Below are 25,585 nucleotides of genomic sequence, written 5' to 3'. Positions count from 1 at the left end.
ATCAGTGTGAAGTGACATAAAACAAACACTTTACGAACATCCAAAAATCTGGACTTACAATGGAACTGTTGACAGCTTCTGAAATTAAACAGCACTCAATCACTAATTTTCTTTGAGGGTAAGATTTGTACCCTGCTGGGTTTATAATTCTGTTTTCTCTTTTTGTGCTGTTCATGTGTAAATATTGCTAATTTCATCTGACACAAAAACAGAAAACAACTTAATTTTGTTTCTAAGCTAGTCAATGACACAGGACTATCCTCTAGATGAGGCAGCAGTGCGTTCTGAGCTTCCTGGCAATGATCTGAGGCGGGGAGGGGAAAAAGCAATGCGTTTCAAATGTATTTGTAACAAGGAAACAAATTTATTGATTTTAAAAGACAAGACACCATTTTGTTTTGAAAAACACAAGAAAGCTAGCCTGAGTTCAAGTCTGAAATATTCAGAAAAATCCTACTAATATCTTTAGTATGTTCCAGTCATTTGTTTAAACAACACACTAAAAGTTAATATATATTTTTATAATTATAAAAGTTCCCCAGTTATTGTACAGTACACAATACAAATCGCCCACAAACTATTATTTAGCTCCTGCCAATTTTGAGAGGACATGATATACTAAAAGATTTAGCATTTCTCACAAAAATCACATCAGGAAATACGTATTTACAAAATCAAATACATTATACAAAAAACCATCACATGTTATTCGGTAAAGATGTTTTTAAATAATTAAAAAGTTTATTCAACTGTAGTCCAAAAACTGGAAAAGAACATTACATTATCTCACACATACAATCTCTACAAAAGTTGCTTACCTCATTTACATAATATATTCAGTCGATTGTAAAATAAATGTTCAAATATCTCCTAGTGTTACTATGTTTCTGTGCTTGTGGGACTGAATAATGTAATCTGCCACTTACTAAGTGAAATTTAAATGATGGCACTTAAAAAAAAATACAGTATTTTAAAAAAACACAATGAAAGAAGTTTACCTAGAAGGTACGAAAGCCCTGAGTGATAGCGGAATTACTGATTGGTAAGCACTACAATTAAACCTAATTAAAAGTTTACCACCCCAGGCACAAATTTCCAAGTTTTCTCAAGGCACTCACTTAAAGTTTCTGTAACCAACGCATTGGTCACCACCATAGGTCCCAATTGATGATGGAGATGAGTAGCGAAAAAAATTTTGCTTTGGTACAAAAGATGCTTTTTAAACGAATAAAATTCAATACCTCCTTTATTGGGTCATTTAAAATTGTGGTTAGCAGGTTAAAACAAGGCAATCATTCGTTCAAAACTATTAATTCATTGAAGGAAAAATTTACTCGGTTATTAACAGTCAATGGGAGTTTCAATTTTTCCCTTCCTCCCCCAGAATCAGAATTCTTCTAACAGAGATTTGTTGTCCTCATGATCGAGCTACGTAACAATTCTTACCAAAAGATTTCATTACTCAGGGCTTCCAATCCCAACATCATAATTTATTTAAAACACAAAGGAAAGTTGGGGGGGAGATAAAGAATCACATACCGGAACCGAATAAAAGAAGAGACAAAACACATTTCTTAAAAATAAGACGTGTTACCAATTACTTCAAACAAAAGGAAAAAAAAAAAAAATCCTAGGCAGTCACTTTGTAAGTGGCTTTTACTATTTAAGTAAAATTGGTAAACTAAACTCAGGTCTACTGGCACGTAAAATCACTAGCAGCAATGATCAGAGCATGCAAACTGAGAAGCATTTACAGTAAATCATCATGAAGAATTCAAAAGAAGAGAGTTAAATTAAAACCCTTTGAGTATTGCATGTTAACACATGAGTAATTTGCATGGTTGGACTTCCTACACTGCCTGAAAAGCAATGTTTTTGCGGCAAACTTGCACTATGCTATGGATGTCCCTTCACCAGACATCAGAATAGGTTTACACTCTCAGGCGGCGCCAAGCGCGTCTGCAGACGACGCTGCTGTCATGTTCCGGCACGTGGGGGACAAAAAGGGGACAAGGGCACGCAGAGCGTCCCTTGAACCAAGTCGGCAACTGTGTAAGCAGACTGACATTTGCCCAGATCAGAAGCAGTCGTCATAGCATCTCCGGACAGATGAGCTGAGAATGAAATGCTTTGCTCTCTGTTCTACCTACGTCTGAGTTTTTGACAAACTGTGACATAAAGTTTTGGAGCATAGGTAAAATTATGCCCTGTCTGAAATTCCCAAACAATATTATTTTGTGAGCGATCAAACTCCACATAGCTTCCCTGCCCCCAAAGAGTTCAACTTTTCTTCATCCACTCGAACTCATTTCTTCCTAAGGCTTTGCTTACAACTGTACTTTCTAAAGCTAAATAAAAGAGATCTTTCGTTTTGTTTTGGGAAAGGACAAAAACAATAAAAATTTAAAAAAGAAAAAGAAATGTAACCCTTTCTTTATCATACCTTTTAAAGGCAATCTAGGTACTTTTCAATGTGCAGAGATCAGTTTCGACATAGGTCAACAGCCCCATGTTATCTGTCCTCCTTTTCTAGAGTCATGATGTGATGCTAGAAAAGTCGATTTTTTTTCTGTAAACAGTACACTTACTTAGATGGCAGTGAATATTTGGGAATAAATATATCAAGCCCTCTTGAAGAAGAAAATTAAGAGTTGTATATAAAATGCAAGTGTTCAGCATGGAAACACTTTCTCTTCCTACCCCCCCCACCCTTTTAAAAAAACAGCATAATTAGACATTTGGATATAGAGTATATTTTACCGGTCTAAGTCTAAATAAATGATCTGAAAGGCTTTTGTCCCCCATTGTATATCTTACAATGCTCAAAGGGTTAATACAAGGCATTACATCCAAGGGGTTTTCTAATACTAGAGCTAAGCACTGGAATAATGCTTCTATTCCAGTTTTTTGTGTTTTTGTTTTGTTTTGTTTTGTTTTAAAATCACCAAACTTGCAGAAATACTAGGATTCCATTCATTGATTTACTCTAACCATCTACATGGAGGTTGATCTGATCTAGTGACAAGCCCAATTTCCGTAGTACTGCATGTGCACCCGTCTCCCCCCTGTTCCCGTGCTCTCCATCGAAATCAGAAGTTCTGATTTGTCCTGATTTCCCTGTTTTGATAGTTGGTGTTTTCTCACCAAGAATTTGGGGGAGGGAAGGTTCTACCAAAAGTCAATCTGTTGTCTATAACGACTGCCTCAAATTGTACAGAAAGGTGACTTGCCAAAGCTTTTTTTTTTTTTTTTTTTTTAAAACTTTCTACTTGAGTCCACACGGGGAGGACCAACATCACAGTGACACACATTTTTTTTTTTCCTTTTACACTAATGTTTCAAGCACAGCATCATTTTAGACATTTCAAATATACCATCTGAAGAATTTTTTCTTTAATTTGAAAATGCATCACGTTCAGCACTTCTGGGGAGCGCGCTCACATTACAAGGCTCATGACGACAGCAATGAAAACCGTGGTCGTTCCTGAACGACGTTACAGCAGATGCCGCGAGAACGTGTTCGTTTTGACTCGTCTGCTACAAAGCGAAGGCAGTCAGTGTTGCACACTACTAATTTCAGGTACGCAGTGTTAAAACCGTTTTCTAAAATTTACTTTTGTTTTTAAAGTACACCATCTAAAGAGAGGTGCATGAACCGTGCTATACAGTACAAGAAAAAGCACAAAAAGGAAAAAGCAGATTTCTGAAAAGGCAGTAAGACTTAAATAGTCAGTCCAAACATGGTTTGGATGAGAATCCTGAAAAAGTGACCAGCCGTTTGAGAGCCAAAGAAAAAATTCAAAATTGGGCCCTGTGTTCCAAGGAGGTGGGTCCTCCATTTCACCCCATTGTTCACTGGCTTCATGAATGCAAATCTTCTGGGTACGATTCTCAAAGTATGTACGTGAAGGTCAAACCATACCCACGAGACTCAATCCTATTTTACGGAAGTATCTTTTCAGAGACTTAAAAATAGCCAACATGCCTTCGTTACATCTTCCGCGCTGAAAGTGTAGCACTTGGTCTATGCAGGTACTTTTCATGACTAGTGGGTTTGGTTACAATGTCAAGAAATATTAAGAAGTCCTTACCATGTGTACTTGTCACTTGTCAATAAATCTACTCTGAGAGTATTAGAATCCGTCTTCCTTAGAAAAAGTCACAGTTTCAATGAATGAAACAAATGAAAACCAAACATCAAATAAATGCAATAAAGGGGATTGTTCCAATTGCCTCAAATGCACAAATTAGGAGGTTTGATTCTCTCCTCTATCTCACAGTTCAAATTCGAGAGTGGTTGAGATGTCTGTGTCTGACCGTAGAGGTGTTCTTGTCTTACTGTAGACTATAGATCACCGGAAATAGCTCACACTGCAGATGCTCTTTTGTCTGTTGGTTTGGAACTATCTGTCCTAGTCAAAGATGAATGTTCCTGTGTTCGTAAAGGAGATCTGGAGGTTTCTAGTGAGCCAAGCTGAAATGCAGTCCTACTTATTAATTCCTAATCTGTCCTGATGGAGAACAAACCATGAACAATTGGAAGAAATGTTGAATCCTGGAGGGTCCCCAATCCCTACCTTCCATCACTCTAAATTTGCCCATTGTTATCAGATTCCTCTAAGGATACAAATATATCCAACAGCGAACAGTGACAATTAATACATTGAAAATCGTTCAATAAACAAGGCGAAACCAGCAAATACATTTGGTCCAATACAGAAAGAGTGGAGTTCTGGGGCTGGTGGACAGGGAGAGGAAAGCAAAGAAGCTTTTCAGAAAGGAGAGTCGAAACGAAGAGTGTCTTTTTCATTTTGTGATTTTAATTTTACCTGTAAATGTCCCCTAATGCACAATGAAATAGATATGTGGTCTTTGCAGTGAAGTTGTTTTGTTTGTTTGTTTGCCTTTTTGTGTGTGTAATGGAGCAAATTCATCGCTTTTTGGGGGGAGAGGGAAAAAAGGGAACTAGTCATTTCAATGATATTTGGATGAGGTGATGGGAGAATGCCAGTGGAGGCTTGCAAATATATGAGATGAGTCATACAAAATTTGAATCCATTTAAAAAATTACATCTAGAACATTTAAAGTTTACTTAAGAAATTGTGTGGATCTTAGTTTTGTGAACGGCCTAAGGCAATCGAGCAACCAGAACACCCTACCCAATAAGCCATTTGGTACTTTTAACTTTACAAACTGGCTCACCCTCTACTTTCCAACCTCCCACCCCTACCCCAATAAAAATGGAAAGATAAACATCTTGAGATTAATATAGGCCTCATTAATCATCTATAAATCATTTTGTGCTTTCTCTCTCTCTCTCTCTTTTTGCTGGTCAGCTTTTTATAAAAACTACTTAACTGGATCAGTGTGCCGGTTTTTGTGGTTGTTGTGTTGTTGCTGTTAATAACTTGAGTGCTTAAAAGAACCTTGGCTTTTCATGTAAATTCAAATGGGGATGGGTGTATCCTGTCTAGGACCTCACCTGACTTTGAGTTGACCCCTGCCCACCAGCACTTGTGTGCGCTGTGGACACACAGATACCAAGACACAGACGAAAACAAACAGACAAACAAACAAACAAAAAAACACATTTAGACTGAAAAGATGCACTTCGATAAGTACCTGCTTATTTTGTTAACTTTCTTCAACGAGAACTAGATAAAAATGACCTAAAACATGTATGATTTTATGTGACAAGTTGGTAATTAAAACTAGTCTGCTATTCCACACCCTTAAGCAATCTGATTCGTAATCAAGTAATATTCAGCTCTATGAACAAAAAAGTCCGTTCGTGGTCACTCGGAGAGGGGAATTGATTTTTTTTTTCTTTTCTTTCTTTTTTTTTTCTCCTTTTGTTTTGCTCTGCTTGCCCTAAATTTCCTTTGAAGAACACGTGACCTGTCCTCACTCCAGGAATCTGAACGTGACAGGTACACCTTGTCAAATGGATTGAAGAGAATTCACATGAACAAAATAAGCCTTACTAAACCGTAGCTTCAGTTCTGTTTTAAGGCACCATGTAATAGCCGAGGTACGATGATCCCTGATGTACATTCTTCAATGGCACTGGTCCATCCGGCCACCTATCCAAATCCTACTGAATTGGGGATAAGCAACAGTGTGGTGTGCCAGTTACACTGCCTTCAGGTTCTGTTTAAAATTTAAATCCACATACTTTAGAAACCAGGAAATATTTTTTGAAGGAAATCACAATATGCAGGTTGCTACATTCCTTGCATTCTATACATTTTCTTCTATAATAGCAGCATATTGAACTACTATTAGGAAAAAGACCTGGAATAAAAGAAAGTCATCCAAATGGAATGGTTTCCTGTATGTCCAGCTCAGCATAAGTAGCATGTACACTTAAAAAAAAAAAAACAAAAAAAAAAAATTAAAAAAAAAAGTCAAGTCATTTTTTTTCAGCTTCAGTATCTAACTATAACAGCCCCACTCGACAGCAGAATGCATCTGTGCAGTGGTCCCAAATACAGAATCAGTAGTCTTTAAACAGAGGAATTGGTATGCAAATAACGGTTAAAATTCAATGTTTAACGGAAGCTTGCATTAATGTGGTTTAATAATTATGTACACAAATTATGTACATATTAGCATAATCTCTTGCAGTTCTGTCATTTACTCCGAACGGATAAATGCACAGCTCAATTTTTCTCCCGAGAAAAAGAGATGACCTTCCCAACCCTCTAGCACTGTCATAAAAATGCTCTGTATTCTCTCTCCGTACCAAAGTGTTATCAAAATCCTGTCTTGTGGTTCTGTCCAATGCAAAGCACCTTTCAAAAGCAAATCTGATGCATCTGCCGGCAAATGGGCATGCCTCCAGTGTAAATCAAAGAAATTCCTTTCTTTTGATATTTCACAGAAGTGCATCTAATTAAAAACTTACACATGAAATCATACACCAAGACTAACGATCAACAATAAAATATTTTAAGCTACAAAAATGTAAATTACTTTTTAATTATAAGAAAACAAAAACATTGGCATTAAGTGTGGTAAAAATCCTTCTTGACACCTGAAACTAAAGAAGAAAAAAAAAATTCTTATTACTTAGAGGCAAATGATTTTTTTTTTTAACGTTAAAAAAAAACCAAAACAAAACCCAAAAACAAAGAAAGAAAGACCTGGCAAAATACATACACCCATTCCATTTCACAACTCCAAAAAGGTAATGTTCAGCACAGATAGAATTTGACAACAGTCGACCTTCAGGCTTATTCAATTTTCAACTTAAGCCCAATCTATCCACAGGGGTAATGTTAGCTGGAAAAATACGCTTTAATATTCCTTAAACCGCGGTGTAGGTGTTTCCGGTGGCGCTGCACTGTCTGATAGTCTGAGTACTTGTGACAATGTGCTCGCTGTGGATGGGGTTCAGGAGGCCGGGCTGCACCCCGCTCTCCAGCACCGGCTGCATGCAGCCCACCGGAAACGCCGGGTTCAGCTCGGTCTTCTCTCTTTTGGCTTGGGGTTCCGAAGAATCGTCCAGTTCTTCATCCATTTCGCTTTCCACTTCGCTGCCTTCGTCTGCACAAACGACACCAAGACCCTGTTACCAGAAGAGTCTCGGCTCGTGCCTTTCATCGGGACCAAGGCTCTATTAGTGCACCCGCAATCCTTTCCAACGTGGCAACCGTAACCGAGTCTTGGCTAGGTTGTGAGTGATACTTTTTAAGAATTCTCTTAAGACGACCTCTGGGATTTCCTGAAGTTTTTGGATTAAGTAGTTGGCTAATGCGAGTCATCCTAAAGTAGTCACTTGGGTAGGCTATGCTGCTTTTGGGGAATGAGCTGAAAAATACTAAGGCAGGAAGAGAAGGAGGGATGAAAGTTCTCCATCTCCTTCGACACCTACCCTGGGTATCGATTCCATCTGTGCCCGTGTTTATAGTGTTGATTCACAAATAACTACAACACGCACACGCAAGGGTGACTTTTCAGTGTCCTTGAATGTTGTAGATGACAATATTAAATCGGCCCTTAAAAATATACTGACTGAGGGAATACTATCAGAGTAAAAATGTACAATGGATTTCCATTCCTGGCAACACTGCCACTCACTGTTAATAGCTGATATTCATTTCTGGAATTTAAATGTATTAAACAGTCATTGTCACCTTCAGATTTTAACATATTTTATGCTAATCAAGACACCATTATAATGGACTACTGTTTCTCTTTTTCCCCCCCCGAGCACGTACCGTTGAAATTCAAATGTACAGTAGAGAGAGAAAATGCTCACACACAGCTTTACCACCATACCAAGGTTCTCCTCAGAAGAGTGTGGAGAACACCTTCCCTTCAGTGATAATTGTTAAACAGTAGGGAATAGATTTCTGCCTTAAAAATCTAAAGAGTTTTTACTTCACCTTCTACATGTTTTCCTGTTGTTTTTTTTTTAAAGATCAGTTTAAATTTTCATTTGAAACAAAAATTGTTTAGCTGCTCAACTATACCTATACTTAACTAGGAGATTTGGACTTTACGAACATGCAGTGAATGTTTAACAAGTATCTCTTCAGTCTCCTCAGTCTTTAGGGAGGATGGACTCTTTCTCCGAGCTGCTGAATGGAGTTGAACCATGTGGAGCACATGCCTCCAGAAGTCCCTGCTAACAAATGGGCCCTTTGGCTTTTCGTCCCTTATTATTGTTATCTTACTATTGGGGCAAAGCTGGTTCCAGAGAAGAGTGATGAGGAGGAACGGGGCTTGCACACATGGTTGCACACGTTGTGCAGCATGTAATTGCCAGCAGCAGCATCTCCAGAGAAGCGTGACTTGTGACTGAAAAGGCTGACATGAGATTTATTGACTAGAAAGGATGTAACACATTATTATAACACAGAAGTGCTCTTAGATGAGGCTCATCTACTTTATCCTGTTATCTTCTCGCCTCTGGAGAATGGACTTTATAATAATAGGGTCTGTTAGAACAAGCACATCCAGAGGGAACGTGGGCTGCAGGGAAAGGGGTACGTCTGGTAGACATTTGCTTCGTGAAGACGGTATAATCGAAACATATTTGTATGACACATTTTGGGTCTGTTTTTGTATTTGCTTATATATAAACACAAAAACACTGGAATAATCCTCACATTAAATTCTTAATGGTGGTTATCTCCTAGGGTTCTGACTATGAAGATTCACTTGTCATAATTTCTAAATCTCCGTATTATTTGAAATTTTTATATAGAGCTGAAATGACTTTTATTATCAGGGGGAAAAAATGAAAATTTTCATTCTGTGGAAAAACCCACAAGAATTCTTGAAGATTTGACATTCAAGCCTCAGGCCCTGACTACACCAGTTTGGCCATATCTCCAGAAGCACCAGGTCTAGGGGGTGAATGGGACCAGCGGGGCCACCCCAAGGTGAAGATAAATCACACTGCTTCGTGGCTCCCTCTCCATCAACATCTCTGTGCCTGAGAAATAGTGTCAAAATAATAAGAAAGGAGCACTGAAAGGAAAAAAAATAATAATTTCAAGCTAGTAGGTGAGCAAAGAGAGCGGAGAGACCCCTTTCATCCACCATGTCCTGGGTAGAAATGACAATGGGATAACAGGCTGAACAAATCTAAGTGCTCCAAGGCCACTTCTCTCCATGTCCACTTGTGGGTGATGGGGTTCCTATGGATACGCTCCAAAGCAATCCACCAAAGAGCAAGCCCTCTCTCCGCTTCTAAGGGCAAATTAATGCAATTCCATAGACATTTTATGCCCTCATAAAGACTCAAGGACATTTTCTAGAAACATCCTCAAAGATATGGAAATTTGGCACACAGAAACTAAAATTAGGTGCTACTGGAGTTGACTGAAGACTTCGCTCTGGTCCAGCACTTTACAGAGAGGCTTGGAAGCCATCAGTGGCCAAGTAGAAGATGCTTGTGCACTTTGGCAAGTGGGGTGAAATCCTCGGGTGTGACCCATCAGGCTTCGGTCAGTGCAAGGCAAGGTTGCCTCACGTTGGCCACGGGTTTCAGCGCTCACCTTCCTCGATCTGAAGTTACAAACTAGTATCATCACTAATTCATCTTCTTGTCACGGGGTTAGCCGTAGAGAGTATGTATTTGCAGAGGAATGTCTCTGGACTATTATTTTCTACCCATCCTGCACGGCTATGATGCCTATTACTAAAACAGGAATCAATGCCTGCACCACTGGTCATAGAGACGGACAGGAGCTTAACATGGGAGTGAGACGGATTCCTTAGGATTTCCACCAGCACGTTCACGGTTTCCACCATCAAGGAGGCAAGGAGGCTAGCCACAAGTACCTGGGGGCAGGAGGCTCCAGAGAACCACGCTGCCATTCACATAGATTCCCCAAGCCCTTCCTCTGGCCCGTGTCCCCTCTAGCTGTGGCTCTGTCCCGGAAAGGTTAATTGTACAGTTTTCCCCCATGTGGGCATTCTGTCCTTGACTCCGGAACTCAGTTCCTTAGAACCTCAGGGTATCTTTACTTTCTTGGGTTTTTTGTTTGTTTATTTGTTTTGGTGGTTTTTGTTTTGTTTTAGGCCTATATTTTCTGCAGTGTTTGTTTATTAAACATTTTACTTTTTTTTTTTTTTTTTAATTGAGCTGATATTCATTTGCTTGTTTTAACTGAGGGTGGCTTTTTCCTTGCATGTGCTCTTCCCCAACCTCATTTCCCCAGAGCCCTGTCCCTTTTACTGTGTGGTTCTGTAGATCCTTCCGGAACATGCATCTGAATGGCGTCTTAGCTGAGTGGCAATACTGGCTTTATCTGACTGTCCCACTGCTGATCCTGCTTTTTTATGGTAAACTTCCTTGCTATCTCTGAGCTGTTTTTCCAGTGAAAAGTATGCATTGGTGAGAAGGGCAGGCTGAGAAATCTTTCCGCCTGCCCCATGGGCCTTCAGTAAAATTTTATCACTTTTCTCCAGGACTCTGGTGGTGGTCAGAAAGAATTTCTTGTTACCTGTAATGAACTGTGGGCAAGAGTCACGCAGAGTTTGTAACTGCATTTAAATTCTTGCATTTAATATCCTTCCCATAAAGAAGGCACAGAAATGGAGAAGTAAACAACAGGGATTTCAAGAGACATAACTGTCCTATTCCTGTAGGGCCATCGGCCATTTCCCCAGGATAACACATGCCACATTTTCCCCTATGGGAATTTCTCAAAGAAGTCCTTAAAAATGTGCATTATTTTCACTTCTTACCTTTATCCAGATTTCCAGGAGACACAGCATTTAAATCACCAAACTGTAAAACAACAGTCATTTGGGCAATAGTTACTACCAGGTAGAATAAAATAATTATTCTATGAGTCTGTGGTAAAAACACGAGGAGGAACTTTTTAAAACTGTAAACCAGGGACCGTTTTGATCTCTAACTACCTGGGTCACCTAATTGTCCAATCAAACTTGTCGAATCTGAACAGTTGAAATTGTGTCACAATTTAGCTGTCTTGACCTCTTTGCAAAGGAGAGCAATTTTCTCTGTCTTCCACGCTCCATTTTAGTTTTATTATTATTTCCCACTTAGCAGTGAGGAAATGGGGGCTTGGCTGGCCTGGAGAAGTTGGAGGTGGTGGGATAAATTCAGAAATTTGGTGAAGCAGGACACGTCAGCTCCATCACCCGCGGGCAGTCTAAAAGTTCCCTCCTGGGGCCGGGTGGGAGGCGGCCACCTGACAGCAACTTGGTCCGGCCGCTTGGCTGAACTCTCTCTTTAAAAGCTTTCACTAGTGGAAATAAAAAACAGTGGGAATGCCAAAATTCAGAGTATTTATTTTTTAAAAGCCTTGGAGACTTCTTGTATAATAATTGGATGTTCTTATTTACTAAGATGTCAGGGTCCCGTTTTAAAAAACAAAACCATCTGCTTATTAGTAATGCAACAAGAAAGAGCTTAAAACAATGTGGAACAATTAATAACCTTCAGCTTAGATTTTATTTTCTATTCTGGTTCAAAAGCTTAATGGTATTTTTACCATGAGGAAATGGATTTTGAGAGTCTCAGAGAGAACAAAGATGGATCCTCTAAAAAAAAAAAAAAAAAAAAAAGGAATAGCAGAGGCAACCAAGTTGATCAGAAAAAGGTGAGGAGAAACCTCAAAGCATCCACTTTTTAAATGGAGAACATTACTATTTTAAAAGCTGAAGATTCAGAATAAGTCATTATAGAAATTCAGAGTTCTCAAGAGGCTTAGAAAGAGGGAGACAGAAATTCTACTTACTTCAGAAGTTTGCTTATAAAGAGTTCCATGATAGGAGTATTTTTTTCATCTACAAGGTATGTCTACAAAGTAATAAAACTGATCTTATTTTGCAAACACATTTTTTTTTTTTAAACCTACATATGTATTGTTCTTCCTAGTAGCTACCTAGGGAGCTTAGACATTTATTCCAAGGTCCAAGGTTCTGGAATGCCTCTTTAACAATCAATTTCAAGAGTTAGCTTATGTACCATTCAAGAAAGCCCATTTTGTTATTTTATACCCAATTGGGACTGCAAATAACACTCCAAATTGTACTGATTTTCTTTGATCCTGGGATGATTTCTGACTACTCATCAAAATCAAATTCACCTCTGCCATGATCCAGGATATTTAAAATAATATGTCATTTTACTCTATTATTTCCCAGCAGTTCAGAGGCAGTTTAAAAAGAAACATGCCACAACATTTTAAGCTACCACAGCATGACTGGAACAAATGTGGAGCTTTCCCCAGGTGACTGCTTTCAAGGGGACAATGGCCTCCTGGATCCCTAACTCCTAGAACGTTTTTTGGAAAAACTGTCCCATTACTTTACAGTTACATCCCATTGGGCAACAAATATGAAATCATAAATACTGAGCTGTTCTTTTGATGCTGTTCCTGATCACTTGGCTCAGAACCTTATGTTAATCTAAATAAAAGTCTCAGTTTAAATTATGTAAAATTTCTTGAATTAAAGAATGCAAGTGACAACAACAACAACCAAAATCAATGGGACTCTATTTTTGGTATGACTTAAATATTTTAGAACTATAAACAGAGAATGCTCCAAGTTGAAAGATCCTGTATAAGTTACGTCTAAGTGAGGCAACACAATAAGATTCATGTTTCTTTTAAATGAAAACTTAATAACACTTAAGATTGATCCTGGAAACAAGCTGGCAAGTGATGAGTCTTAAACATTCCTCTATACCTAGAAAACGTGAACATTCCATTTGTTTTTGAAAGAAATCTCAAGAAGTTGTTTGAGACTAAATTCTTATTGCCATTAGCAATCAGTAACACAATCAGTCACACAAAACAGCTGAAACCAAACTCTAGACCTACTTGGAAGTCTCCTTCAAAAGAAACTTCTTTTGGTTGCTATTTAACTGCAAATATGGCAACTTCCTTAATACAAAGGTCTTCCTTTGAACGTTTCTGCTTAATCTGAATGAATACATTTGATTTACTCAGGATGCTAAAAATAAAAAACCCACAATGATCAACATGTCATTGACTGCTAATACTGTGAGTAAATAAACATTTGCATGCTCAATACTTTGTCCTTGTGGCTACGCCCTACGCTGGACACGGTACAGGCAATCTCAGGGACACCGTCAATGTCTCTAGGTGTTTCTGGGATCAATTACAAAGTCGCACGTGTACAGCAAAGATGGTAGATTTAAAATAAAAATATTGTGACGAAGGTAAGATTCTGATACCCTCTGTAGCAGAAGGTGAAGGCTTTCATAGGCATTTCACACGTGAGGAAAGAATACACATGTGACTAAGGAAAGCTCACTTTACTCCCAACGGTAGGCTAGGATTAGGAGAGTCCGTTCCTTCCCTTGTTACTCAACCAACATTCGCTGGGACCTGACAATGCCAGCCAACCACTGTGCCAGCCAGTTCCAGGCGCTCAGTTTGGAAGGATTTCCTCTTTCTAGAGGTGAGTAGCACAAGTTGTTTATATCACAAAGGACCAGGTAGTTCAGCCACAAAATGAGGCAAGCTTTGAGAAAGTTCTGGAAGCGTGGGCGTCTGAGAAAGGGAAGTCAACTGTGGGGGCTTTGGATGGGGCAGCAGGAGGGAAGGACATCAGTGGTGACCAGGAAGACTAGGAGAGGACGTAAGGAAGACAGTGTCACCAACCGGGGACAGACGACAAGCACGGAGATTACGCGAGCACAAACCACACAAAAGAGAAGGCGGAGATCTAAGATTTGGATGAACAAAATGGAGGCTCAGGAGAAAGTCAAGGCTGACTGAATAGCAGATGAATGAATTTGTTTCCTCACTTTAGCCTCAGCAAAACGTTAAGAATTTGGCAAGGCAGCTGAGATTTAATCTTGAGGTCATTAAAAACAATGGACTGATTTGTCTAACATTCGTAGGAAATGTGGTGGTGAGAAAGCAGATGGCCTCTTGATGTAGGTAGGAATCCATATTCTACAGATAGATCGGGATGTTCTGAAGTAGAAACGGAACGGAACATAGAGGAAGCATATTTGCCGTTTCGGGAAGAAAAACCTCGTTTTCCAGAAACCATTTCCTCCAGGTCGCTAAAGTGTCCTTGAGAAAGCGTGCCCCCCCGGGGGACGGCAGACCAACACATGTGGCGGGAAGGTGTGAAAGACCGCCACCTCGCAAGGAGACCAGTACTGACCGGGACGTGCCAGTGGGCAACTGGACAGCACAGCAAACACAGCGATAGGCAGGACCCTTCCTGGCGAGAGATCCGGTGCGAGCCTGACATGCGGCCAAGCAGCTGTGGAGCAGCTCCTTACACGCCCGTCGAGGCCTCCCACCCATGAAAGGGTCGGGGCGCTGCTCACCCCAGAGATGCACACCGCAGGCGCCCCCCAGAGACCACTGCGTGCTGGATCCAGGAGCAGCGAACTTCTCCCGGGGAGGGAGGCAAGGCTTGTACTGTGATCCTTGGGAACGAGGACCATATGCCGAGGAAGTCCAGGTGCAGAGAGCAAGCAGGTGGGAATCCGTGGGGGTCCACAGTGAAAGAGACTGGGGACAGGAGTTAGGGACCGAAGGAAAGCGTTCAGGGGCTGGGATGAAGATCTCACTCTTGGGGACACTTTCCCTGCCAGATGGGTTTACCCCATCCTGGGGAGAAAGCATTAGGGAGTCATCCTAACCACACCACCTTGGGTGGCCAGGAAAACATCCCCTCTAGAAGCTGTGTCCTTCTAGAAGATCTGTGAGTGTATCAGATTTACAGGTAGACACAGATTTACAGACGCGATCACACGCACACGTGCACCTGTGCACCCACGTTCTGTCTGCTCACTGAAACAGCAGCTGTCCGCATCGAGAATCACCCTGTCCACCAAGCTACCATGCACAAAAGTGCCTAACTGATTTCCCTGGGGGCATCAAAATAGGACCGTGTACAGTCTAGAACAGGGGTTGGCAAACTTTTTCAGCCAAGGGTCAGACAGCTAACTCCTGTAGTCTTCACGGTCGTGTTGTAAATACTCAACTCCGCCATTTGTGCTGCATTTCTCATTCACCGACTTCCAATTTTATCTACGACTTTCTACCAGTCTGAAAGGCTCTTTCAGCATGCATTGCAAGTTCTAAGCTTGTTGGAATCCCACATGGATACAAAAAGTTTACCAGGATCGCAGAGTGCAAAGTTGTGTGTGACATATAAACAGGGAAATCATTCCAGACAAAAATGGACACTCAAATTGAGGAAACCAAAAGCTACTGGGCTGTGGGGTGAGAATCGCCCTAAGCCTCACGTCCAAATGGAGGCCTGACTCTACTGTCAAAGTTAGACACTAAGAAATAGGGTATGTACTGGTCTTTGGCCAATTTCATGAGGATTAACTCATGCCACCCAATGGCACCACAGGCAACCTCCAAGCCCTCAGGAGGCTTTCCTGTATCAGCACGACCCAGTGGTTCTGTAGGATCTATGCTGTATAGACGCCGGCAGCCAGAGCCGGATGCTGAAATGACGGCAGATGCTTAGCTGAAGGCAGTGACTCCAGTTGGCATATAATACCTAGACTTTCCATGTGACCCCAGACATTCCTGCTGATGGAGGAGGGGGCAGCTATGGACATTAGCAGCGGGCAGGCCAAAGAGTTGGAAGTTTCAACTAGAAAAGACCAGTTATTTGGGGGCCTTGACTACTCTTAGGAGTAGTCTTTCCGTAGGTTCAGAATAAAGCGATGCTCTGATCTCATACTTGCAGACTGGTCTTGCCAGCAGTGGGAAGTTTTGATACATGCATGTCGGGAAGAAACTGTGTGTGTGTGTGTGTGTGTACATTTTTCCAGTTCCTGCCAATGAATCGTTTGCTCTAGGAAAAAAAATCTTTAAGCTGTCAAAGGCAGTAAGAACAGGTAACTGTAAAATTCTTCTGAGGTGGTTTCTACCTCGTAGTTGGAATAAGATGTCTCTTTGGGACGTATTTTTACTCTTAAATGTGAAATAAATTACACATATATAGGAACTGAATATACAATACTTTCTCCCCATGTCACAAGTTCTTTCCTACTAGTCATTCCTACTAGTTAAAATTTGACACAAGTCTAGCTATGATCATCTAATTCTGTTTTTACGTCTTCTCAAATACTGCCATTTTTTTTTCTAATTGACTTATTCCTGCATTCTGTTTTGTTGACTGTGTTTTTATAAAGCATTGAATTAGTTTGCCTCTGATTACCAGTTGGGCTCTATCCCAAAGAATGTTGTTGGATTCTTTGTAATTCTATGAATCACAGGACTCAACACTCAAAAACTGTCTAGAGGCTACTTTCCCTCCTTGCCATATGGTTTCATTAATGCTTTCACATGCCTTTATATTATCTGTTTTATGAACTTCAACTTCTAAGCTCATCATGTCAAAAACATGATGGTCTAATTGTACACACTGTTCCCTGGATTGTCAGTGCCAAATCAATATTTAAAAATCTAATCTGGAGGGGCACCTGGGTGGCTCAGTGCATTAAAGCCTCTGCCTTCGGCTCAGGTCATGATCCCAGGGTCCTGGGATCGAGCCCCGCATCGGGCTCTCTGCTCATCGGGGAGCCTGCTTCCTCCTCTCTCTCTGCCTGCCTCTCTGCCTACTTGTGATCTCTGTCAAATAAATAAATAAAAATCTTTAAAAAAATCTAATCTGGAGTAGAAGGCAATCAAATATAATCTCTCCATGGACAGAAAGGTCTTGAAATGTCAATCACAAGGGATTTCAGAGCATTAGTTAATTTTCTTGAAATGTCTTACAAATGAGAACCAAGTTAATCGAAGAATTTTACATTTAGCTTTAGTGCAGGGTTTCACAACTGAAGACAAACAGTTGTGGATTTTAAAGTGATTTCCAATTTTATAAAATTTGCAAGGAATGCTAATCATGTTCCATTTGGTAAAATCCTGCATTCCTTGGTGATTTTTCTTTCTATAAATGTATCTCCCCAAGCATTCCCAACTAGTTCTATCAAAGCCTGCTAAGATGGTGAGATTTCTGCCGGCTTGCTGCAAACCAAAGCAAATTGGGCCCTCCAGCTGCTGGTGGTCCTGCTCCTTCGGAATGGCCACGTGTGATGTCGGCTGTCCTCTCCACAGACTACGGACTTCCATCGCAAGTCTAAGCCCTCAGGCTTTTTTGTTCCCCTCTGCCCCCTGGGAACACAGCCAAGCATGTGCCTTTATGCTGTTACAAAATCTCTAGGAACTGCTCAAGAGTAAGTACGCAGGCAATGAAGTAAGAATCTAAGCCCGACTTCCTCTTGAAGGAAAAAGTCATTTCAACAACAGGAATGTACAACGGTACCATTCGGCTGAGCAGAGAAGGGCCTCCATCCTGAGCCCCACAGTCTGGAGAGCCCTGCCCTGGCTTTCCTGCGGCTGGGGTCCTCCCTCCCGGCCATCACTGGGCCAAGTGGACGTGTCTTCTTGTAGCCTTTGTGACCATCCCACTCCGCAGGCCACATTCTTGCTCTCTAAGATGTCTGGACTCCCTGAGTCCCCTTCCCGGCCTGTGCAGATTTCTTCTCCAAGTCCTCCCTTCACAAGAAAGAAGGGAGAGCCAGCGAGGGGCAGCGGTTTCCTATGGGTGGATAAAACCTAAACATTGGGCTATTCACAGCATAGGATGGGGAGGGATAAATAAGACAAGTGGTCTGGGGCCAAAGGCTGGGCATATCCATGCCATTATTTGCTGGTATGGCCCTCGGAGGAGCCTGAGAATTCTGCATTTAAACCCAGCCTTCTAAGTTGTGATCAAGGCATTCTTATCAACCAAGGTGGATGGAATCCATTTTGCTTATACTTTGACTCAACACTTTTGAAACGTTTGGACATGGGGTACCACAGGCCCTGCACAGGTTAGGGTTCAGCCTGGCAGCACATCCTTTACGCAAATGAAACCTCGGGTTCAAAAGAAAGAACGCTGGCACACCTAACTTAAGACAGGCTTCATCGCGGCCACGGTCCTCATCTAGGAGGAAATCTGGGCCTCGGTTGACTGTGCGAGAGGCGCACTTCTTGATAATTACACCATCTCCCTTTTTCAGAAATGATTCACTCGACCGGCAATGGGGGTGGGGGTAGAGAACCATGTTCTCTTTAGACCCAGTAGTGTGAATCAGGTTTGAAGGGAGTGTAGTATCAAAACACCTGACCCATGTACTCATAGAGAATCTCTCACATTCACACAAGTGTATTATTGTGTACAACAAGGGGGAATCGCAGGAAACAGCTCCTGTGACTCGAGGAACTTGTGGTCTCCAACAAGAGCAACTTCTTTATCCAAGGACCAGGAACCACTAGGGCCACCTGTTTGTGAGCCAAACTACCAGAAATACAATGGCAAGGCCAGAAGCCACCTGGGCAGGGCAGGGGATGACATGAGTGCCGCGAAGAGCCAGCAGAGGGAGCCGTCACGCTTACTCTCTGCCCCAGAATCTACAAGTAGCTCGCTCTGAGGCTGGGGATACCAGGCTAACTCTTCCTTAAGCAAAGAGCACAGGGGTGGACTTTCCTGAAGAGAACAGTGTGCTGAGATTTCTTTCCTGATGTGTCCAGTGACCATTTCAGTTCTTGAAGTATGGTAAGAGTTCTTCAACTCTTTTGGGGCGCATGGGTGGCTCAGTCATTAAGTGTCTGCCTTTGGCTAAGGTCATGATCCCAGAGTCCTGGGATCGAGCCCCATTATCAGGCTCCCTGCTCAACGCAAGGCCTGCTTCTCCCTCTCCCACTCCCCCTGCTTGTGTTCCCTCTCTTGCTGTCTCTCTGTCAAGTAAATAAATAAAATCTTAAAAAAAAAAAAAGTCTTCAACTCTTTTATCCTCTTTCCCCACTTCTAAACTCTCTAGGCAAGCTAACCTCTAGTTGAAAGCACTTAGGAAGGCCTAACTCGACAGAGAAGGTCCCAGAAATGTGGACAGACACATCCTGGGGGGGCAGGGGGAAGGAGCACTTCTGGGTCTCTGAGTTCTAGTTTCCTGATAAAAGAATCCAGTATGTCAATCATGAAATCCAACAAGAGGGCCTACACATTGGTAGTCTTTCCATCATTGTTTTGTACTTGCTTTCTGGAATGCGTACTGTTTGAGCACCTACAGGACTGTGGTTAGACCACAGTTACAGGCAGAAGTCCACTCCCTGAAGAGCGGAGGAGCGGAGGTGATTGCCCAGAGTTAGCAGGAAGGAAACCAAGGACAGGTGGCTAATGAGCAGGGATCCCAGAACTGGAAAGGGCTGTGGCCCTGGGTGCTTTTCTCAAACACAGAGAGAGAAAGGAACAGAAAGACAAACCAGGGACCAGGAGGGAAAATGAGAGCGCTTCGGGAAAGCCAGTTCTTAGGAACTTGGAGGATGACGGTGTAGAAGGGTCTCCCATGTCCTTCCTCCAGGAGGTCACTTTGAGAATTTATTTTCAAGTTGGCAGGAGTATGCTCATGTAGAGGGCAGATTTACAGATTTACAGCTAAAAGCAGACTACAAATTCCAAAATAATGACTTTGACTTAGGTCTGGTCTGTGGGTGGGTACGGAGGAGCTGAAGGGTGTAATTTGTTGTTGGTGGTGTTTCCCAGTACACTGAGCTTTCCAACTGCCATTGGCCTAGACTCGTTTTCCAGTTCATCGGCACGTCCTAGAGGTCTAAGGAACAAAAAGTGGGAAGGGAAAGGGTGGTAGGACCATCAAGATGCATCCCGTGATGCAGAGCTAGCAGGAAGGAACTTCCTAGAACAAAAGGACGAAGCTTACATGCTCGCATCTGGTGTGTGTGTAATCGTGAGTACGTGTGTGTTGGGGAAGCTGAACAGCGCAGACGGAAATGAATGAGTCCCCGTTTGAATCTGTCTACAAACAATTTACACGATGAAAAATGAAAACGTGGACGGCACCCATGTGGCGCCTTGGAACGACACAGTTCTACTTTCTACCGCTTCCTGATTCTGGCGATGGGGAAATTTTCAACCTCTTTTTCTCGTGGGTGAAACGTGGACACTTGCATGTGGCTTTTAAGGTTTAAGTGAATTTTTTTTTTTTTAAAAGATTTATTTATTTATTTATTTGACAGACAGAGATCACAAGTAGGCAGAGCAGCAGGCAGAGAGAGAGGAGGAAGCAGTCTCCTCGCCAAGCAGAGAGCCCGATGCGGGGCTCAATCCCAGGACCCTGGGATCATGACCTGAGCCGAAGGCAGAGGCTTTAACCCACTGAGCCACCCAGGCACCCCTGGATGCTAAGATTCTTTTTTTTTTTTTTTAATAAATATGTATTTTTATCCCCAGGGGTACAGGTCTGTGAATCACCAGGTTTACACACTTCACAGCACTCACCCAAGCACATACCCTCCCCAATGTCCATAATCCCACCCCCTTCTCCCAATCCCCCTCCCCCCAGCAACCCTCAGTTTGTTTTGTGAGATTAAGAGTCACTTATGGTTTGTCTCCCTCCCAATCCCATCTTGTTTCATTTAAGTGAATATTAAACAAGAATGCAAAACACCTAGTATCACGATTGTCACAAGGCAATCACACTGGGGAATTAATTAATTAATTAATTAGAAAAATTTAGGACTATCAAAAAGCTTTAGTATAACAATAAATGGTATAGCTTTCACCAAGTATTTGTTAGATTTATTAAACCGCTGCTGTTCCAAGATGGCTTTTTTCTGCAGATGATTTTAACGTGAGATTTGATCCATTCATTTTAAAATATCCTAGAACTAACCTATCATTCCACGGGTCCATTTTCAGCATATTCCCTAGTCGCACTAGATTGTAGGACTCACTGAAATCTATTTCTCATTAGTTTGATTTTACCTTCAGAATCCATGCTTATTTACCATGATTCTACGTCTACCAAATGGAACTTTTTCGCTCAACTCTCATCCTAAAAGCTTGCCTTCTGAATGATAATTGCTCTGGTCCAATTTTTAGGTTTTGAAGATCTTTTCTTTTTCCCTCCTTTTACTTTGAGTACATCAACTCTGATAAATTCAAGACATTTTTCTTTTGATGGTATATTCTTAAGGGTTCTTCCATTTTTTTTCCCCTAAAAAGTATGACTAAAATATCATCTTTTTTATATTGCAATTCATATGTGAACCACCGGAGCACTTTTCGGGTCCTACTTTTCATTTCAAAAAATTGGCTAAGTAGGTGGCTTAGATGTAATATTAAATAAATGTAATTAAATGATGACAGAGAATTTAAATATATTGAATAAGTTAAACACAAAAATATTTATCACAGAAAATCATTTCATGCAGCCACCAAAATTTATAGATCCAGCTGAATATTTTAATGGACTATGCCTATTTTAAGGAAATAAACTTCCAGAGAGACTCCAAATAATCATAAGATTCAAATAATAGGATAGTTTCCTGCTCAGTTTTTCTCATCAGGGCTGTACAGAAAGCCCTGGTTTTTTTACAATTTTCATTTAACAGGTGTGCAAACAGATGCAACTTGTTTATTTTATTCCTACTCTTAAAATTTCTCCACTCCCAGAGAGTCTCTGTGTGTATTTATAGTATTAAAGTTCAAAAAAAATTACATAATTTTAGCAGCAAATAAACTCTGTTTCCTTTTTATCATCCAGGCGAAAAATTTAACCAAAAAAAATTTAACGAAACTCTGGACTTGCACGTGCTTTGAATAACTTACTAGTCCTCATTACTGTGGCAGTGGACTGGCATTTAGATGAAAACGCATGGGGTGAGATTCTGTTTCTGTTTCTTTTTGGGGGGCGCTCTGACACGGCGGTCAGACTTACGGTAGTGTAACAGGGAATGCAAAAATAGTAGTTTTGTACCGCTGTATCTCGTTTATATGTAAAACATGGATTGGTCTCTCCTGCCTGCTCAACTAATGTAAACAGCTGTAAAATTAAAATTTATTTGTTAATTTCTCATTAATAAGGTATACTAACGATCCCTAAGTCACTTTAAAAGGAAAACTTTTCCCCTTGCTTCTGGACCTAGTTGGCTGTCTGCCACCTCTCCCAAGTAAAGCACCCATAAGGCAAAACCAATGTCTGGCCCAGTCCGTCTGACTTCGCAGCACTTCTTGCTCCCACACCCCATCCTGCAACAGGTGATAAGCGTGGGGGATTAACACCAAGAATTTGGGGGCCAGTCTGCTTGGTTTTGGAGCCTGATTTTGCACCATTAGTGGCTGTGTGACCTTAGCAAGCTACTTGATGGCTCTGTGTCTCATGTCATTGTCTGTAAAATACATACGGCTTTGGGGTGCTTGGGTGGCTCAGTGGGTTAAGCCTCTGCCTTCGGCTCAGGTCATGATCTCAGGGTCCCGGGATCGAGCCCCGCATCAGGCTCTCTGCTCAGCGGGGAGCCTGCTTCCTCCTCTCTCTCTGCCTGCCTCTCTGCCTACTTGTGATCTCTGTCTCTCAAATAAATAAATAAAATCTTTAAAAAAATACATACGGTTTTATACAGGGATAACAGTATTCATTGAGTTGTCAAGAATTATTAAGTTAATCTACATAAAACACTTAGAACAGTGCCCAGCACATAAATGGTATGTGAAATGCAGGTTTCACTTGAAGTTTCTGGCTTTCTTTCCTCATGCAATTCTACCTCCTGTCTACTGAATTTGAGGTTGTTTGACCCTCACATTTTCCACAGAAACTTCCCCTTGGCCATACTCCTTTCCATCGCAGGCAGGACCCGTGTGCATGTCTCTGTGCCCTGTTACTTCTGGACTAGATGTCTGGAAGGGGGAATTGCCCAAGGGGCGAAAGCAACTGAGCCTCAACATGCAAAAGCCCTTTTGACCTCCAATCTGAATTCTAGGGTAGCCACAGGATAACAAGGGAGAGACACATGTGAAAATAACCTCTGTTTTCCTGAATTTCCTTCTCTTCTTCCCAAGAATCAAGAAATTTTACATATGATAATATGACCACGACCTCCAGATCTGCAGTGGCCAACAGATATACAAGGCCATCGACGCTGTATGGAGAGAACAAAGCTATAAAAGGAGCCTTGATTGGCCGGGGCTGAATAATGGATGAGTAGAGACAGCTCAAAGGATGGTCCTATAAATTGGGTAAGGAGAGAGTAAGCAAAGAAATCAAGAGATGCTCTTAGATCTTAGATCTTCCAGAAGGTATTTTTTACCTTATTTTCTAATCAAGATTTTATTCTTATTACATCTTCACCTCTTGGGGGAATGTGTCACACTCATTCACATTGTTTACATAAAATAAACAAAAACCAAACCAAAAGAATGCCTACAGGCACAGTCACTCGGCAGTACTGACTGTGAGACCATCTTAACCCTGGTCAGCCAGCACTGCCCGCACCAACAAGCAGGGGGCGTGCTGAGCCCTCATGCTGGGTGACCAGCTCCTGCCCACTGCCTCTATGCTCTTGAGATGCAAGGGAAGCCAAGACCAGGCATCAGGATTAGCCTCGTGGTACTCATCCGAACCCCTGCTATCACTATGCTGACCACCTTGTTAAGAAGTCCCAGAATAGACGAGGGGGTTGGCAAATGGGTTAAATATACCGGAAGGCAAGTCTGTTTCCAAAGTTCAGAGCCCTGACTGGAGAAATTCTGCAGTACTTAATCTACATGCCCACTGGGCGTTTGTAAGACAACCACTGCAAGAGGCTCTAAAGGAAAGTCAAGTCTAAGAAAAGTCTAGATTGTTTGGGTCCTGCCTGTTGTCTAAAAGCTACAGTGATCCTGGCTTCATCTTGCACACAGAATGTATGTACATATAACTGGCATGATTTAAGCACAATCACTACTGAGAACATCACACAAACACGTACAGATCAACACACGAGAGGGATTTTAAAGAGGGAAAGGGGAACCTTTTGCCCAACCTACTGAAGACGTCTGAAATGGATTTTATTGATAGTAGAACACTTACAAAGCATCTTGAGGTTTTTAATATATTTTAATTTATATCTTTTTTTTTTTAAAGATTTTATTTATTTATTTGACAGACAGAGATCACAAGTAGGCAGAGAGGCAGGCAGAGAGAGAGAGAGAGAGAGAGAGGGAAGCATGCTTCCTGCGGAGCAGAGAGCCCAATGCGGGGCTCGATCCCAGGACCCTGAGATCATGACCTGAGACGAAGGCAGCAGCCCAAACCACTGAGCCACCCAGGCGCCCCGTAATTTATATCTTTATCATATTTATTAAACTAGGAAAAGCATCTAATATTTACTTGGATTTTCTAAAACTTAAATAACCACATACACACAGCTTCAAAATGAACCTATCTTCTTTACTGCTTTGGGTAATTTGTAATATTGCCTGATATTTATTACCTAGCAAGATCCGAAGGACCCCCAGTTCAGGACAATGAAATGAGATGGCGGGCATTCACTTGAGCATTTGCACCCATCCCGCATCGTGTTCACTACTCCTTGTGTAAATTTACTTCGGAGGGTTAGCTTTCTGACACGCGCTGAAAACAACACAGTTTTATTTTCTATCTAAGAACTATGAAGAGAATGTTTTTTCTTCATAGCTTCAGCAGTGAGAAACCTGATTTGAAAACCAGAGTCTGAGTACTTGAGACAGTCTCCACCACCCACCAGAGCTATGTAAACATTTCATCTGGGTCCTTTGCTTTTTACATCAACCTCAGATACTCATCTGTAAACCGGGGTAGAGCTGTGCTTGTCTCGGAAAGCGCCCAGTGTTTTGTTACATATAAAGGACTTCGAGCTGTGCCTGGCACATAGTCAGTGCCCCCAAAACACAAGCTTTTGGCACCATTATCATCGTTACTATCCTTCTGAAACAGAATCATTTCTTTCGTTCCTGGGCACTTGGACAAAGAGCCTACAAAAATACGTATTTCGTCTCTTCTGCACATTCCTAGCCCTTCGCCTTATCAGCAACATCAATCTTTCCTACTTCCCGTTCCATAAGGGTTTTTTTCAGTCCAGGGATTCTCAAAGTTTTCTTTCAAGCAGACACCTTTATAATATATTGAACCATACCATGAACGTTCACATGATGTAATTTATAACTTTAGATTCTTTTGTTAAGAGAATACACATAAACAGAAGGATTTAAGGACCCCCACCCCCCAATAACTCCACAGTCCCCCAGGGCCTTCGTTGCTTTCATCAATCAGTAATATAT

At 41.5% G+C, this 25,585-nt stretch overlaps 1 protein-coding gene across 20 annotated transcripts in view; it reads right to left on the bottom strand.

The window, feature by feature from the left end:
• Nucleotides 1-344: 344 nt before the first annotated feature.
• The window catches only part of RFX3 (regulatory factor X3), a 440,711-nt gene continuing 415,470 nt past the window's right edge, over nucleotides 345-25,585 (bottom strand). For all 20 annotated transcript variants that reach the window (XM_082694397.1, XM_082694413.1, XM_082694414.1 and 17 more), the window contains 2 exons: nucleotides 11,207-11,249; nucleotides 345-7,549 (listed from right to left, as the gene is read on the bottom strand). In XM_082694397.1, coding sequence (XP_082550523.1) covers nucleotides 7,311-7,549; nucleotides 11,207-11,249 — 282 coding nt within the window. In that variant the 3' untranslated portion in view covers nucleotides 345-7,310. The remainder of the gene's footprint in view (nucleotides 7,550-11,206; nucleotides 11,250-25,585) is intronic.

Source organism: Mustela nivalis, assembly GCF_964662115.1.
Source record: "Mustela nivalis genome assembly, chromosome: 13".
Classification (NCBI taxonomy): Eukaryota; Metazoa; Chordata; class Mammalia; order Carnivora; family Mustelidae; genus Mustela; species Mustela nivalis.
This window is presented reverse-complemented; position numbering and strand designations above follow the sequence as displayed.